Source organism: Phocoena phocoena, chromosome 2, assembly GCF_963924675.1.
Source record: "Phocoena phocoena chromosome 2, mPhoPho1.1, whole genome shotgun sequence".
Classification (NCBI taxonomy): Eukaryota; Metazoa; Chordata; class Mammalia; order Artiodactyla; family Phocoenidae; genus Phocoena; species Phocoena phocoena.
In genome coordinates, this window is record NC_089220.1 from 166,886,539 (window position 1) to 166,905,440 (window position 18,902).

At 43.9% G+C, this 18,902-nt stretch overlaps 1 protein-coding gene across 1 annotated transcript in view; it reads right to left on the bottom strand.

Annotated features, from left to right (window-relative positions):
* Positions 1-18,619, bottom strand: part of PRTFDC1 (phosphoribosyl transferase domain containing 1) — a 90,212-nt gene extending 71,593 nt beyond the window's left edge. Inside the window, exons 1-3 of the mRNA XM_065871466.1 lie at positions 18,547-18,619; positions 11,821-11,927; positions 5,906-6,089 (exon numbers count right to left, since the gene is read on the bottom strand). Of these exons, the coding sequence (XP_065727538.1) occupies positions 5,906-6,089; positions 11,821-11,927; positions 18,547-18,594 (339 nt within the window). The 5' untranslated portion in view covers positions 18,595-18,619. The remainder of the gene's footprint in view (positions 1-5,905; positions 6,090-11,820; positions 11,928-18,546) is intronic.
* Between the last annotated feature and the right edge of the window lie 283 nt (positions 18,620-18,902).

Genomic DNA, 18,902 nt, shown 5'->3' on the forward strand with positions numbered 1-18,902 from the left:
ACTTTCACTAGTTTTGTTGATCTTATAAGACAAGCTACAAAGTATAGCCATTTGCGGCCATATGGGGTTTAATACATGTAATAAGTTCTTTCTTCATGCAACTGCCCGATTTTCTCAAGTAAGGCCACCGTTTCTTAAAGGCAAATTATTGCATAATGATGATAATTGTGTATATGAACTTTATATTTGTCTTACATATATTTTAGGGAAAAAACCAACTCCTTTATTAGTAACTCGTGAAACAGTAAAATTTTGTGGAAAACCTTAGAAAAAACTGTGGGAAATGTGATATGTTGCAAAGGGCACAGGCTTGAGAGACAGATGGGTCTGGGCTCTGGTGCCACCTCTACTATTTATTGGCTGTGTGACCTCAGGTGAGTTAATTAACCTCTCTAAGCCTCTTTTTCTTCATCAATAGAAGAAGAGATGAGTGATACCTGGCAGAGTTACACTCAGGATTAACTGAGATAATGAATTCATCTGGCAAATGCTAAATGAACACTAGTGAAAAGACAGAAAGAAGGACGGAAAGAAAAAAGAACGGAGGGAAGGAGGAAGGAAAACTTGAAATGTTCAGGAATTCAGGCAGCCAGTGCCTCTCAATTCATTTAAAGAACAGGAGTATGTGAGGCCATGCTCTCCCTCCAATGAATTAGCCTAATGCTAATTTCTAAGTAATCTTCGTCTAGATGGTATCACTCATGCAAATTCACTTCATGTCCTACGGGAAGTTTAATACAAAACAAAGACAAGTCAAATTGCCTAGAGCCTTGAGATATCTGGACCATCCATCCCTCAGGAAGGTCCCTTAGTAAACAGTGGAGGGCTCAAACAACTGGGACCCCTCCTGGGAAAAGAGCCCCTAAAGAGAACTATGAATGCTGATGGCTGTGACCAGGAGACACACTGCCTCTCAGTAAACTGAACTTCCAACTTTTTCCCTCAAAAAAAAAAAAAAAAAAAAAATTAAAAAGAATCACAGAGCAGAAGGATAGGAGGGAGTAAAACTACATGACGCTTCTGACCAGCACTCACAACAGCCCACAGAGTCCTGACTGCCCTCCAGAAATTTCTAAACGAATGAAGAGAACACCTTGGTGGCCACTGTTTCTGCTAAGATGTTTTCCAGATGTCTGCTCCCGATGAGTCGGTTTGGAGGTATGGGGGAGCACCAGACACCCTCAGAGGAAAATGAGCTATAGCCCTGTTCCCCTTGTTTGGTGGTGTCTTAATAGGTCTCTGTCCTCGGGAATGTTGAAGGAGGTCAAGTGTGTAAAGGGATGGTCAGCTCAAGACTAAACTGAGGGCAATGAATTCACCTCTGGATGAGGACAGCTTACGCTCTATGAGCAGAGGGCTGGGCTGTTCACCTCATAGCCTGGTCTATGAATATGGTTTTCCACCCATTTCTGAGGAATTTAATCAGGGGAAAAGCTGGCTCTGAGTGAGCAGATAGGCTTTTACGTGAGGTCATCTCTCAGGAGATGATCTGCATCACCTTGGTGATGGACAAGAGGAAGGACATTTTGTAAGAAGGGAAGAGAAGAGACACCACAATTATCCTTGGCTCCTACAGGATTTAAGGGTGGGACAAAAACTAAAATGCGCTGTGTGTGAGAATGGACGCTAGTGGTAAAGACTGAAAGTCTAGGGCTTCCCTGGTGGCGCAGTGGTTAAGAATCCGCCTGCCAATGCAGAGGACACGGGTTCGAGCCCTGGTCCGGGAAGAGCCCACATGCCGCGGAGCAACCAAGCCCGTGCGCCACAACTACTGAGCCTGCACTCTAGAGCCCGTGAACCACAACTACTGAGCCCGTGTGCCACAACTACTGAGCCCGTGAACCACAACTACTGAGTCTGTGTGCCACAACTACTGAGCCTGTGCTCTAGAGCCCGTGCTCCACAACAAGAGAAGCCACTGCAATGAGAAGCCCGTGCACCGCAACGAAGAGTAGCTCCCGCTCGCCGCAACTAGAGAAAGACCGCACACAGCAAGGAAGACCCAACGCAGCCAAAAATAAATAATAAATAAAGTCTACTATTGCCTTCCTCCTTCATCAGAACCCTGGGCAGGCGCCCCCATAGCCCTATCCCCAGTGAAAAAAATACGGTGACTTGAAAATATCTGTCAAGATGCAGCAAAAATGATCACAATAGTCTCGGAGCTATACAAATGCAAACACTTGTTCAGAACTAGTATCACATAAACATGAGATAATAAGTGTTAGAATGTGTGCCTCTAGGTTAAAACATTGATGAAATAGAGGATGTTTAGAGAAATGGACAGTGAGAGTTAGCAACATTGTTTAACCTCACATGGATCCTAATGCTTTTAGTTTCAGCAAGATTGACAGTATTCTGGACCATAAAACAAGACTCAAAAACTTTAAAAGAATTGAAATCATACAAAGTATCCTTTCTGCAACAGAATTAAACTAGAAATCATATAGAACTATCTCTGGAAAATCCCCAAATATTTGGAAATTAAACAACAAAAAATAATCCATGAGTGAAAGAGGAAGTCACAAAGGAAATCTGAAAATAGTCTGAGTTGAATGAAAATGAAAACAATACATCAAAAATTTGAGGATGCAACAGTTAATATCATACTGACTGAGAGCAAGGCAAGAATGCTTTCCTTCACTATTTCTATTCAGAATTGTACAGGAAGTTCAAGCCAGTGCAATAAAGCAATAAAAAGAAATACACAAATTAGAAAGAAAGAAGTAAAACCATCTCTATTCACAGAAGAAATGATTGTGTTCATAGAAAAATCCAAAAGCATCTACAAAAAAGCTATTCAAACTAATAAGAGAGTTTTGAAAAGTCATAGTATTTGATACACAAAATCAGTAGTATTTCTATATACTGGCAATAGGCAACTGGAAATTGAAATTCAAAGAAAAACTTACCGTATATAATAGTGAAACCAAGGGCAGTCATCAGTTAGATCCCTTAAACTATAACTTGCTTAATAAATAACATCCTGTAACTTGCCTTCACTGACAAAGCTTGCTTTGTTTTCAAAAACTGCAGACCCTCCAAGCTTCACGCAGCTTAGACAATATATCACAAGACGCCTTTCATCACCCCCTATAGATAACACCTCTGACATATGGATTGCTATAGAACAGTTGTTTTTTCAGGAACACGGAGTTAGTCTTGCCCAGGTCAAATCAGTCAAGACCCCCAACCATTAAACTGGTCCTGTGCAAATCTGATGGATGACCAGACATCGTAGGACCAAATATTCCACCCTCAGATCATCCTAACGCCGTCATTTTCTGAACATGCGTCCCAGGAAGAAGCGTGTAACTCAGATACACCTGTGCAGAACACAGGTTATGCTGTAGGAATCAACAACATGATTTTTAAACTTATGTGGAAAGACAAACAACTAGAATGGCTAAAACAGTTATGAAGAAGAACAAAGTTGGAGGACACATACTACCTGATTTCCAGACTTCTGTACAGATACAGTAATCAAAACAGTGTGGTATTGACCAAAGAATAAGCACGTAGATGAACAGAACTGAACAGAGTGCTCAGAAATAGACCCATGCACATACAGTCAATTGATTTCCAGTCAAAGACCAAAGGCAATTCAATGGAAAAGAACAGTCTTTTCATCAAATGATCTTGGAACAAGTGGACACTCACTTGCCAAAAAAAAAAAAAAAACCTTGATCTGTACCATATTAATAAGTTAACACAACACGGATCACATGCCTAGATCTAAATTTAAAACTAGGAAACTTTGTGAGGAAAATAGAGGATAAAATCTTCCTGACCTTGAATTAAGCAAAGATTACTCAATGAAAGGATGCTCAACACCATTATTCACCGGGGAAATGCAAATTAAAACCACAGTGAGATACTATCAGCTAGCTGAATGGGTGAAAAAACAAAGAAAATAAAGAAATCCTGACAATACCTAGTGTTGCCAAAAATCGTGAAGCAACTGGAACTCTCACGCATGTTGGTGGGGAAGCAAGATTATTCAGGCACTTTGGGAAACAGTTGGGCAATTTCTTATGTCTACTCCCCGTATGACCTAGGAATCTCGAGACAAATTCACTCACGAGAAACAAAGACATACGTACATACAGAAACATGCAGGGGAGTATTTAGAGCAGCCTTACTCATAATCACCCCAAAAAGGGAACAAACCAAACATCCTTCAGCTGATGAATGATTTTTAAACTGGCGCATCCATATAATGACATCCTACTTGACAATAAGAAATGAACCACTGGGACACATAACAATAGGGATGAATTTCAAATGAATGATGCTAAGCTTTACAGATTTACTAAGGCCACATGATATCGGATTACATTATAAGACATTCTGCAAAGAGCAAAACTCCAGGGACAGAAAATAGATCAGTGGTTGCCAGAGCCTGGGGCCTGGGGAAAGGATTAACTACCAAGGGACACAAGGGCATTTTTTGTGGTAAGGGCTCTTCTATGCCTTGATTGTGGCGACTTACATGACCGTATGCATCTGTCAAAACTCATAGAACTGCAAACTAAAAGAGGGAAATTCTATTGCACGTAAATTACGCTTCAATAAACCTCACTTTAACTTTTTTAAGATTTTAAAAGTTTTTTTTAAAAAGCTGTTTGCTGGGGAAAAATACAGTAACAATCAAGTAAAAAAGAAAAAAAAGTCTTCTAAGAAGGAAGCACAGCTACTTAAATCAGGATGAAAGACACTTCAAGAGAGAAAAGATTTTTAAGAGAAAATGAAACCAATACATTAGGTTTAAGATGTCTGCAAAAACAAACAAACAAACAAAAACAAAAAAACCCCAGCTTCATCCTGCCCTGAAAGGTCATCAGGAAAATAGAGTATCTTAAGAAATAAGATTGCCAGATATCCAAAAGGCAACTGAGTCAAAGAAAGAGAATGGTAGGCAGAATTCTAAGATGCCCTCCCATTCCTATCCCCCCCCCTTTTACACACACTTTGTGTATAATCTCCTCCACTTACGTGCGGGTGTCACTTGTAAATATAATAGGAGTTCACTCCCATGATTAGGTGATTAGTCAATGGACTCTGAGTTCATCAGAAAGAGCTTATCTGGGTCCCCTGGTTGCGCAGTGGTTAAGAATCCGCCTGCCAACACAGGGGACACAGGTTCGAGCCCTGGTAGGGAAGATTTCACATGCCACGGAGCAACTTAGCCCGTGCGCCACAACTACTAAGATGGCATGCCTTAGAGCCTGTGCTCCGCAACGAGAAGCCACTGCAGTGAGAAGCCCGCGCACCACAACGAAGAGTAGCCGCCAATCGCCACAACTAGAGAAAGCCTGTGCGCAGCAACGAAGAACCAGTGCAGCCATAAATAAATAAATAAATTTTTTTTAAAAAAGCATCACAAAAGGCAACAGACCAGGGAACCTCCACCAGCACAGACTGGTGGAGGTTCCCTGGTCTTGTCTCATTGCTCTTGATAACTCATTGTCCCTACAGGTTTTACTTCTCTACCTCTGGACCCTGACTGCAGTCACCCAAGTACTAACACTCCTCTCTGGGGGGGACACCCTCCCACAGGTCTCCAGGGCCAACAGTGACATCCAGAGCAGAAACACGTCTGTATTCACTGGACTTCCTTAACACTCATTCTTAACACGGCCGTTGGTGAGACTAGGCACCAGGAAATAACCACTCAACTTTATAACCATAAAAAAAGCATGAATCATTCCTGAATCATCTTTCCCTATATGGGAAATATAATAGGAGGGTTCCCCCTGCCCAAAGAATATTATCTGAATTACAGGTTGTAGTATCTTGCAAATTAAAATACATGCTTCATCTTCATAATATTATTAGTTCTTTGATTTATAGCACTGTTCATTCTGAACATCATATAATGAAAATGGAGTAAATCATAACTTACCCTGTAACTTTTTAGTCTGATGAAATCAACCTTCATAGAGACAAATCTATCGGAATTTCGACTGATGTTCTTAAGGTGTTCTACCAGATCTGCACAGAACTTGTAGCCTCCTTTAAGTACACAGAGGACCATAATGTCACAGTATCCTATGTCTTTCATAATATCCTTAGCCAGCCGTTCAATTCTGAAAGAAGGGATTAAAAGATATATTAAAGCATGACTACTTCTGAGCATTTTTGTTCCTTTCCCCAAAAATGCATGATGTACTCTACATATTAGATTATGCAGGAGAATGTGGAGAAGGGCTTGGGAGACAGAATGTTACAGATAAAGAAGCTCTGTTAAAGTTGGATAAAGAGAAAGTGTTCAAAACATATTTCTAATAACCACATCATCAATCATACATTTTTGCTCCTCTGCATCACAAAAAATGATTAAGGTGTAAAATATGATGTCAAAGATCACGAAGGCTATTATTTGATCACTACAGAGCCTGGCTGTTAGCTTTAACGAGGCTATGATGGTATGTGGTGAGATTACATTCCCTTTAAAGCAGAGAAGAAGGAAATGGAGGATGACTCACCCACCTGACCACGTTAGACGAGACTGGAGGAAAAGTCAAGACCATAATCACTATCGAAAGAATAATATTTGACTTATATTTGATGAAGATAACACGTTACCTCTATGAGAGGTGCTCCGGACAATCTCAGTGGACACCATCTCCACAGATCACAGTTTGAATGGTGTCTCCTGAAGTTCTACCATGATGCAGCCTTGGGCTGGCATCCAACACCTAATGTGGAACTGTCATTGTATTTTTTCTCATTGTTTCATATGTGTAAGTCCATTGCCCATACACCCATACAACACTAAAACCTTGAATGAAGGTAGGATCGAAGGGGCACACTTTTTAAAATATTCCCACTGGCACCTCAAACTGAATTAGATTTAAAACAGATGAAGTGAATGATGTGAAAAAATAAAATATTATTCACATATGTTTTAAATATGTAATATATATACTTTATATATTTTTATAGTTTTTTTATTTGTGTGTGTATATGTGCATACATATACATATAAAATGACAACCATGGATTCATGTAATGTGTCTCAAAATATGATCAACGAAACATACATCAGCATGCCAAATATTCCTTTTATTTTTTTTTATTTTTTTTTTTTGCGGTACGCGGGCCTCTCACTGTTGTGGCCTCTCCCGTTGCGGAGCACAGGACATGCAGGCTCAGCGGCCATGGCTCACGGGCCCAGTCACTCTGCAGCATGTGGGATCTTCCCGGACCAGGGCACGAACCCGTGTCCCCTGCATTGGCAGGCGGACTCTCAACCACTGTGCCACCAAAGAAGCCCCCAAATATTCCTTTTTTAAAGAATTTTTTTGATGTGGACCATTTTTAAAGCCTTTATTGAATTTGTTACAATACTGCTTCTGTTTTATGTTTTGGTGTTTTTGGCCATGAGGCATGTGGAACCTTAGCTCCCCAACCAGGGATCGAACCTGAACCCCCTGCATTGGAAGGCGAAGTCTTAACCACTGGACCGCCAGGAAAGTCCCCAGCATGCCAGATATTCTATAAAAAGGGACACTTGTTTCCAGCATGATGCAGTGAGGAGGTCAACACATCCTCTTCACAAAGAGAAAGTAGAAAGTCAGACAAAACTGTCAAAAGCAACTATTTCAGCACTCTGGAAATCAACCAAAGGCATGCACCAAACTGAGAATCATTTATTCAAGAAAACACTGAACACTGGGTAGAAACAGCACAGATCTGTGGTATTCTTATCTGAGAATGGTCCCCTCTCCCTGGCCCCCAATCTGCTCTACTGTTCAGCCGGGTAGTCAAGCAGGGTGGGGCACTGCTCACCCGATGGGGAACACTGTCAGTTAACACGGCCATCTTGGTAGCAAGCGAACAGGGAGGACCAGGGGTCCCGTTATCCTGAAGTTGCAGTCCTGTTTGAGCAACTACCTAGCAGACTAGTCACAGATTTAACAGAGAGTTCCAGGAGGTTACAGTCATGGGAGAGGGGCACATAATAAACTCTCCACATACCCCAAGTCAACCAGAAGCTGTGCATATGCACTGCAGAGACTAGTGTGGGCCCAGGCCACCACATATCCCTGAATGGTGGAGCCCGTAAACCCACACGGCAGAGACACAGGAAAGCTCAGTGGAAAGTAAAAGCCAGGGAAGGCTTGAAAAAGGCTGGAAATTTGAATGTGCTTGCCAGGCTCCCACACACATTCATCAGCAAAGAGTGGAGGCCTCCCTGGCTCAAGGTGTTTGAGCACAATCTCTACCCAATCTCAGGCTGAAGATTAAGCTATTCGGACACAAGCATGAACTCTGGTGAGCAAAACTTAAAAGGAAAAACAAGAAAAATAAACTGTACATCATCAGAGGCTACACATTGTGGGGGAGACAGTTTTCACAGACTGGCAGACAAAAAAAGAAACAAAGAACAAGGGCAGGGGCTTCCCTGGTGGCGCAGCGATTAAGAATCTGCCTGCCAATGCAGGGTACACGGGTTCGAGCCCTGGTCTGGGAAGATCCCACATGTCGTGGAGCAACTAAGCCTGTGCTCCACAACTACTGAGACTGTGAGCCACAACTATTGAGCCCACGTGCCACAACTACTGAAGCCCACATGCCTAGAGCCCGTGCTCCACAACAAGAGAAGCCACTGCAATGAGAAGCCCGCGCACTGCAACAAAGAGTAGCCCCTGCTCGCCGCAAGGAGAGAAACCCCGTGCACAGCAATGAAGACCCAACGCAGCCAAAAATAAATAAATATATAAATAAATTTATTTTAAAAAAAGAAGGGCAATGAATAGGAAATAGTTACAAATATGGTAGAGATTAAACCAAGTATATCAATCATCATCACTTTAAATGTGAATTGTCAAAATACACCAATTAAAGGCAGAGACTGTCAGAGTGTATCAAAAAAACACCCTAATATATGTTGTCCACAAGAAATCCATTTTAAATATAAAGACACAGATAGATTAAAGGGGTTGAGAAAGATGTACCGTGTTAACATAATCAAAAGAAAGCTGGAGTAGTTGTATCAATTACAGACAAAGCAGACCTCAGAGCAAAGACACTGTCAGGAATAAAGACTGACATTAGTGTATTAACAAGAGGTCAATTCTCCAGGAAGACCTAACAGTCCTTCATGCGTCTGCACCCAACAACAGAGTACCAAAAACTTATTGAACTGTAATAAGTAGATGAATCCACTATTGCAGTTAGAGACTTCAACACCCCTCTCTCAGTACCTGACAGATCCAGCAAGGCAGAAAACCAGTAAGGATATAGTTGAAAGGAACAGTACCATATACCAACTGGACCTGGCTGACATTTGTAGAATACTTCACCCAACACTCTCCTTAAAAGATATCAATAATAAAATGAAAAGACAAGCCACATACTAGTGGGAAATATTTGCAAATCATATGTCTGATAAAGGACTTGTGTCCAGAATATATAAAGAACTCTTACAACTCAATAAGAAGAGAAACAACCCAACTGCAAAATTAGCAAAAGACTTAAACAGGCATCTGTCCAAAGAAGATGTATGAATAGCTAACAAGCACACTAATCATTAGGAAAATGCAAATTTAAACCACAATGAAATACCTTTATATATCCACTAGCATGGCTATAATTAAAAGGGCAAACAATACTAGATGTTGGCAAGTATGTGGAGAAACTGGAACCCTCAAACACTGCTGGTGGGAATGTAAAATGGTGCAGCCACTTTGGAAAATAATTGGCAGTTTCTTAAACTTACCATGAAACTCAGAATTCCTCTCCAAGAGAAATGAAAAGATATGTCTACACAAAGACTTGTACGTGAATGTTCATGGAAGCATTATTCACAATAGCCAAAAACTAGAAATCTAAACGTCCATCAACTGGTGAATCAATAATCAGATATTGTATGATTTAATTTATATGAAGTGCTCAGAAAAGACAGATTTATAGAGAAAGAAATCAGATTAGTGATTGCCTGATGGTGGGGGTAGAAACAGAGGCTGACAACAAACTTTTGGTGATGATAGAAATATTGTAAAACGATGGTGGTGATGGTTGCCTAACCATAAAAATGTACCCAAAATCATTGAGTCATTTACCTACAATGGGTGAGTTTTGTAGTATGTAAATTATATCTTAATAAATTCATTTTAAAGGTGGGAAAGGGCATTCTTGGGATGCCACTCCAGACCACTGAATCAGAATTTCTAGACAAAAAGCTTAAGATTACGCATTTTTACAAGTTCACTGGGTAAGTCTCCTGTAGAGGGAACTGGTAACCTTACCAGGATTCAATTGTGTACTAAATCAGGATGCAATTAACGTAAGTCATAAATTAATTTTCAGATGAGAAAAGCAGGAATTTGTTTAAACCAGGGGTTCCCAAACTCGTGTGAAGAGAAAACGCTTCTGAGACTTATTAAGAAGTGAATTGAGTACAAAGACACCCACTACACAGAAAAGGTGCTTTAACTGCTCAAGTCAAGCAGATTTCTTCCCTACCCCTCCCCTTTCTTTGCAGGAATCTGTATCTTTAATATGAATTGCCAACATGGAGGTCTAGCAAGTTGGGAGATACCAAATTTCTTACATTTATTTCATCACAGAACCTGTTTTCCCTTCAAGGATCAAAACTTGTATACCATGGAAGGCCACCTGAGGCTGTGAGAAACCACAAACTGGACCTTATTTTAATAATATACTATAGTTTGAGAGAATACACAATGTGCAGGTCTTATCCAATGGAAAATCTTAGAATGTGAGTGAGAGAATGACATTTCCTTTTGCTTATAGACAGGCACTGATGGAAAGATAATATCCTGGGAATAGTGACCATCCAGTGCTTTTCAAACTTTCCTTTGGCTGAGGATCTATTTTACAAGTTAAATTTTAACTCAGAAGAATATAACAGCTTAAAAAAATAGAGGCAGAAATACAACGGCTTAAGGAAAAGGGTAGAGCGGGGAGCCCGAAGTTTCAGTTTCTCCTGCTTCTTAGAGCCTCTCCCGCCCCAATTTCTGAGTCTGAAATCCATGAAGCTTGCTTTTCATATAAGTGTGAAGGCTTAAGTACTTGAGCTTTGTACAAGAAATTAGAGGTCCATGGAAAGGCAAGAGTCGGGGCATTAAGGAAGCCTTGTTAAAGGGATAGGACCTATCAATCCTGAAGGCTGTGGTGGGCTGAACTGGAGGGGGCTCTCTGAAAACCAAAAAACTAGTGAGGGTGACTTAGGGGCTGAGAACAGGAGAGAAAATGTTGGCTTTCGAAAAGCCTATTGGCTAGGAAGGAGCCAGAGGATATCTATGTCGACGGGTCCAAAAGAACTAGAAACACTACTTGAGAAACAGTTCTGTGCTGCTATTTTTAAGTTGCAAATATTCCTATTTCTAAAACATCATCACTGAAAACCTAATTGTGCACAGACTGGCCGACCTGTGAGAAAAGACTTATTTGAGATAAATACAAGTCGCAGGAAAAGCCTTCAGGGGTGTGGCCTGTGAAAGCAAAGGTCACCTCTTAACTGTCCCTGGTTAAGAGTCTGTGAAAAACGTGAGACAAACGCTTTCCCAACCCTCATTTTCATCAGTCTGTACAGGACATTGTTATTTTGAGGCTGTTACTTGTGATGTAACATCTTCCGTATGTATAGCCTTCTCACCATTTCCTCTGAACAAATATCCCAGGAACTAGCTCATGTAAAGCACAGATTTATTTTATTCCAAATTCTCTGTAGTATAAAAGTTCTGTGTACCATTATATAGAAGAGATTCCGGAATAGGGTCCCCAAGTGTACCGTTTGATTCACACAGGAGAGGGCTAGACAAAACTTACACGGCAAAGAGCACTCACCTGTCTACAACGATGCCATGAGGGATGAGGACATAGTCCAAATCTCCGTAATAGTGCTGTGGGTACGTGAACAAATTCAAGTCGTAGCCTGGCCAGTCGTCCATAATCTGTAAATCAAATTATCTTGGTTACAATATTTTTCATTGGAAATTTATTTTAAGAAACATAAATAAACAAGAGCATCCTTTGAAAAAAAGAATAATATTGAAAACAGACTAGGTCTGATAATCCATATGGCATTAAATTATATTCCATAGGACTTCCCTGGGGGTCCAGCAGTTAAGACTCCGTGCTCCCAACGCAGGGGACCTGGCTTCGATCCCGGGTCAGGGAACTAGTTCCCGCAAGCTGCAACTAAGACCTGGTACAGCCAAATACATTTTTAAAAAAATTATATTCTGTCAACCTATGAGAAGCCAGGTGGGACAAGGTAATTTGTTTCACGTAAACTGACGAAGGACCTACTGAAGTGAACAGGGAACTCCATTCCTGACGTTTGGCATCACAAGATAAAATACCAACTTAATGCCTTACAGCTAACCTGATAGCATTGTTTGTAAGAGTGCACATATGTAAATATACAATTTCCTTATACAATTTATCAGTAAAATTATGTTTGTAGTTACAGGAACACCTTTTATTGCGCTTTGCACATAGTATGCTTTTTACAAATTGAAGGTTCATGGCAACCTTGTGTTGTCAGATGATGCTCTCAGCATTTTTTAGGAATAAAGTTGTTTTTTTGGTTTTTTTTTGCGGTACACAGGCCTCTCGTTGCGGAGCACAGGCTCCGGACACGCAGGCTCAGCAGCCATGGCCCACGGGCCCAGCCGCTCCGCGGCACGTGGGATCTTCCCGGACCGGGGCACGAACCCGTGTCCCCTGCATCGGCAGGCGGACTCTCAACCACTGCGCCACCAGGGAAGCCCCCATCTGCGTATTTGAAGAGCATCACATCTGCTCTGCCTTGACCAGCAAATCAGCTGGTGGCAACTGTTGAATCTGCACAGAGTAACTCTGGCTTCAACCCTGAGAACTCCTGGGGTCTGCTGCCACCATCAACACCACAACGGCTGGTCAGAGCCTGAACCGCCAGCTGAACGTGAGGAGATTCCAGAAGATGCACTGGCAGACCACGACAAAGACCAGACGAGAAGCCTGACCAGCACCAGGCCCCAGGGAGATCACCCAAGGTCACAGCACTTTCTGGCTCCCCTGCCAGACCACACACACTACCCACCCTACCTCTTGCAGCCCTCCCAGAGGCAGCGGCATGAACTAGCGGCCACTCTTCCCGCCACGGAAATCCTGTAGTACCTCCTGCCTGGCTGAATCTCAGAGGTTCTCTAGCCCATGTTCTAGGGCTCAGCTCTGACACTTAATATGATGTTAGGAAAATTACACCTGAGACTCATTTCCCCCTCCTTTAAATAAGACACAATAAAACCCACAGACAGGGCTGTTTTGAGGATAAAAAGATAGAGCAGATAACGTACTTAGAGTTCCTAGCACATCTCCAGGTATATAATAAATGCTTAATAAATGACGCCCCCAAAAAGAAAAGAATGATAAAATGACAAAACAAACCTACATATAAAAACTGTACTGGTTATCTGTAGCTCAGAGGCAGCACGGAGTAATGATTAAGAGCATGGATTAGAAGTCTAACACACCCAGGGGTGAATTTACTAGCTGTTGGACCTTGTGCGTTTTAACCTCTCTGGGTCACAGTGTTTTCATCTATAAAATGGAGCCGATGCCTACCTCATATGGCTATTTCAAGGATTAAGTAAGATAGATAATGGACATAAAACTCTTACATCAGTATCTGGTCTACAGAACGCTGCAGTAAATGTTAACCAGTTAGATGTACTGAAACATCAATAGTTTACTTACAAATTACATGTATTCATTAACTTAAAGAAGTGCTTTAAACCTACCTGCCCAAGTCTTATTACCCTAGTTAAAGCTGTACATTTCTAAGTAGAAGCAACGTGTTTCTCTAAAACTATCCTATAAGCCAAACCAGCCTATTTCCCAATGAGTCTGAAATAGTGAGTTTTCACTGTAGAGATAAAAGACAATTAGAAATGAGGGAACCACTGGTTTATCCTTAATAGTGCATACAAATTGCATTGTAAATGTGTCCTAGACCTGAAGGAATGGAGGCTGCTAGGAACTGCAGATAACTATGTTATTCATCTGCTTTTTGAAAAATCAAAACAAGAAGTCTTTAAATAGTTTCAGTCTCACAGATAATATGCTCTAAGTTTATTCAGAACAATGCCTTCTCTGTTCAAAGATGCAAAATATGGCCAAGCTGGGGAAGTGACAAACACACTGAGCCATGTTACACCACATCCAAACCCCGGAACTCCTTCGGACTCTCTTTTCCCCATTGGAAGATATACTGAAGACCTTCTTTCTAAGTCATTAGAAATAAATTTTTTGCTTAGAATATGTCTTGCCTTATTTTTCAAGTTGTATCCCCTAGGGAGAAAAATAGTTTGGAAACACATACAAAAAGCTAATCTTGGGGGACTTCCCTGGTGGCGCAGCGGTTAAGAATCCGCCTGCCAATGCAGGGAACATGGGTTCGAGCCCTGGTCCGGGGAGATCTCACGTGCCGCGGGGCAACTAACCCCGTGCGCCACAACTACTGAGCACTCTAGAGCTTGCCAGCCACAACCACTGAGCCCACGCGCCACAACTACTGAAGCTTGCACGCCTAGATCCCGTGCTCCGCAACAAGGGAAGCCACCGCAGTGAGAAGCCCGTGCACCCCAACAAAGAGTAGTCCCCGCTTGCCACAACTAGAGAAAGCCCACGTGCAGCAACGAAGACCCAAAGCAACCAAAAAAATTTTTTTAATTTTTGAAAATGTATTTGCATCAACATCTTTTAAAAAAAAAGAAAAAAAAAGCTAACCTTGGCTCCTCTCTGCTGCTAAGCCCCAAAGCCTGGGCCCTACTCTCTCCTTCAGGCAGTGACCACGGCGGCCGCCAATTTCAGGTTCACATCCAGCCGTCCACTGTTAGAAAGGAAGGGAGTCTCGTCCCACAGTTCTGCTTCTGGGAATCCCAGACAAGAACGTCAACCGGCCCAGCTGGGGTTACTGGTCCAGCCCCAGAGCCAGGGAAGGGGGTGCACTGTGAGGGATGCCTCAGAGCCACACGTTGACAAACTGAGTCGAAGCTGTGTCCTCAAAGAAGGGTCCCAGGTTCTGCTACCAGGGGAATGAAGGGGGGCTCCACAGACCAAATAACATCCTGTATCCTGCATGCCTTCCTCTTCTGTGGGGGGTTCTGTACCCGGAAGGGGAAACTCATCACATCTAGTAAAGTCGTTTCCACGGGGGGAGCGGGAGGGAGATGCCATAACAGAAGCACGATCATTTCAGATTTTCTCTTCTCCTTACTCCTACCAAACTCACATGCGCAGGGCACTAACTATGCTTCTTTGATAATGGTTCTGTAAAAGTAAGCCATATCTAATAACCTGATCCCCAAAGACCAGAGAGGTAGAGAAATCTTTTCTCTCCCTGAGAAGCAACAAAGATATACCAACTGAGGTGTGTGTGTGCGGGTGGTAGGGGGGACACTGGTAGCCAGTCTATCCTGAGCAAAGTTTCCTAACTCAGGGTCTACATCTCCGATTTGGTAATTAGCACTTGCTCCCATTTACTGTTAATAATCTACTAATGTCCTACCTCCCCGAGTAAACTGCAAGCCATCTGTAGGCAAGAGCCATCTTCAGTCTCTTCATTTTCCCTTCTCTTACATGAATTGTATTTCTCGTTTTAGGCTCAAGTCATCTGGCTCTATGTCCCTTGCCATCTTTATCACCAAGTTTCTACCAACTCAGACTTCTCTTCTCCACCTCATTTCTGGACACTCCAATACACACCTTAATGATCCTTCTAGCTACTCCATCTTGTAGTAACTTCACCTACCTTAGCTCAAACGACTTCGCCTCTAGTCCACCTTGGCCACATCCCATCCGTCCCAGCAGCCTCCCCTTTGACATTCTTCTCCAGAAGCACAGCTTCCCATGTAGCACAGTGCTGGAAAGCTGGCTTCAACTCCTGCTTCTGCCATTTGCTAATCATGTGACCTTGGCGATTGCTTATCATTGCCTCAGTTTCCTCCTCTGTAAAATGGGGATGATAATATCCCTACCTCAAAGATGTGTGAGGATTAAATGAATCATACAGGAAAACCACATAGTAAGTGCTCAATAAATACTTGCCATTACTACCTGCCCCCTTACCCACTGGTACTAAAATTTCCCTTTGATTTTTTCCAACCCATCCTTGAGCGCTCTCTGCTTTCCCAGTATACCTACCCTCCTCAGCTTTCCTTTTCCTCTCGACCCTTCCATCAGCACCTTGAATTCATTCTGAATTTGCCTTGCCTGCCCATATCCAACTTGATATTAATGTAATTATCCCAAGTTCTACTGGAGAGAATGACATAAATGCAGGGATGATCTCCATTACACCTTGATTATTTCCAACCTTGGTGGACCCTCTCACTACCTTCCTGCATCTTTCACAAAATTACCTTGCTTTTGAGAAAGCTTCTTTTAGCAGTGATAGATGGGGCTACTTACTGTTCCATCATTTGCTTTTTAGACTTTAACAATCTACCGTTCCTATTAGTCATATCGACTGACCTCATTCATTTTTAAGACTACCTATTATTAGATACTAGTACTATATTTTAACCATTCTACTGATGGAATAGCTGTTTAAGAGATTCTCACTTCTCATGGCTTCTTCGTCTTTTCCATCTTGATGCCATTTGCTCTTCCTGAGGCATCTGTCCCTCCTGCTGACCTCTTATCCTCACCTCCACAAAACTCTGTTCCCTAGGCACCTACCACTCCGTCTGCTCTCTCCTACTTTGCTACTCCTTCTTGGTCTCCTCACCTGGCTTCTCCCAGACACTCGGCCTGTTACATCTGGGGCTTTCTACCCTTAACAATAGTTTCACATTTCTTCTCCATGTTCACTGGGCATCCCTATCCACTGCCAAGCATCAGATATTTTTCTATTTGCTGACAATTTACAAATCTAACCAATCACCCTCCTGAATTCCAAACAGGAGTTTCAAATTGCCTCCTGTGCATCCTGACCCATAGGCTTTACAGGCACTAGAGACTCAACTTGTCCTGAATTTTCATCCCCCTCCAACTCACCCGAAATCTAGGTCTGACCATCCTCTCCATGGCAACTGGAATGACCTTTTTTTTTTTTTTTTTAAAGCATAAACTGGATGTCACGATTCCTTCTCAGAATGTAATGATCTCTTTGCCCTTGGCAGGCGCTGTCTTGAAGACCCTTCTTCAGAGTCTTCACGTGGCTACCTCCTGCTTAGCCTTCAGGTCTTGGCTCAGATGTCACGGAGGGGCTGCTCTGTCTGAGCTAAAGCAGCATCCCCAGGCCTCCGCCAACCACTCTCTATCTCATTGCTCTTGTCTTTTCACTGCACATATCACTCTCTGAAAGTATCTTCTTTGTGTATTTGCTTTCTTACTGCTTGCCTGTGTTCCCCTCTAGAATGTAAGCTCCACCAACACAGGGCTTTTTGTTTCCCCAGAGCCTAGAACACGGTCTGGAACACAACAGGACAGTCAACATGAGTGGAAGGAATAAATAAATGAACTCCTCCTTTAAGAAGGAAAGGCCCGGCTTTGAAATTAATACTGGGCAACACGGTTCAACCTGAACAGATCCGTTAGTATGTGAGATGTTTCCTAGCAGAACGTTACTACTCCTGTAGTCCCTTCCCGGACACACACAGATTATCTGTGCATTACAGACTGATCCCTGAACAAAGACTCTTAATGTAGCAAGTTAGCCCACACCGCACCTGCAGATCACTTTAAACCTGACACGTTAAAACTACCACCTTTCATAGAGACCATTCTAAACCAAGCTGAAGCCAGCGGCCATAGGCCAAGACCAGATTTGATTCCAGGACACCGAGCGATGGGTACCCACAAGGCGCTGGCTGACTTCGAGGGATCCCCAGGGATAAAGAGGCTCTGGCCTGTGACCCCATCCTCCCTCACCTTCTCATTCGGACGCACTACTAGCTACTCTGTACACACCCTCTCTAGTTGGCTCAGCGGGCCCAGCGTGCTGTTTCCCTTCTGACGAACCAGAGGCTCGCTCGACGGCGCTAGCGTGTCCCAAGCTCGCGCAGAGGCCCCACAGAAAGAGCCCTTGCCCGGGTTTCCAAGCTCAAGCTCCGTCCACTAGAGCTCCTTTACTTCCTGGCTGCCCCGGAGCGCCCTCAGTACCCTTTCTGAAAACAGCACGTGAAGCCCGCGCTGAAGGAGTCAGGAGGGAGCGCGAGAGGAAGAAAGCCCACAAGAGCGGCCCGCGGGGGTCCTCTCAGGCCCGCCCGGCGCGCGGGGGTGACTCCCGGTGGCCAGCCAGAGTGGGGAGCCGGCGCCACCCGGCCTTAACGCGGGAGTAGCGGATTCCTGGCGGGGGGGGCGGGGGGGACACTGAGGACACGGGGTGAAGGGATGTTAAGCGCGGGGTCAGACTGGGGGAGGGGGAGGATGGAAGCGATCCCGTCGGGAGGGAAGAACAAAGCCGTGGCCCGCTCTCTCCCGAATGCATTTCGGGCGTTTAATCTAAAAGGGGGGGGGGGGTGCCATCAAGGGAGGGGCGGGGAGCGCGCGACTCGGCCCCGAAACCGGAGTTGCATTTACCACGACGCCTCGCCCGTAGTCTGGCGCCTCCTCACGGCTCCCGGCCATGTTTCTCCGGGGAAAGCGGGAAGGAAAGAAGCGCGCGGGAAGAAGCCGGGATGGTGACGGGCCGGGAGGGGGTGGGGGGAGGGGGGAGGGTTTGGGAGGGGGGAGGGGGGAGGGCGAGGGAGGGGGCCCGCCCCGCCCCAGGCCGCCGGGCGACCAAGCCGCAGCGCGCCGACGACCCCACGCCTGGCGCGGCTCCAGCGCCTCGGCCCGCGCCCCCAACCCGGGCGGCTGCTCGGGCGCGGGGCGGGGAGGCGGGGCCCGGGGCGGGGGCGCGGGGCGCAGCTGCGGAGCGGCGTCCTCTCCACCTG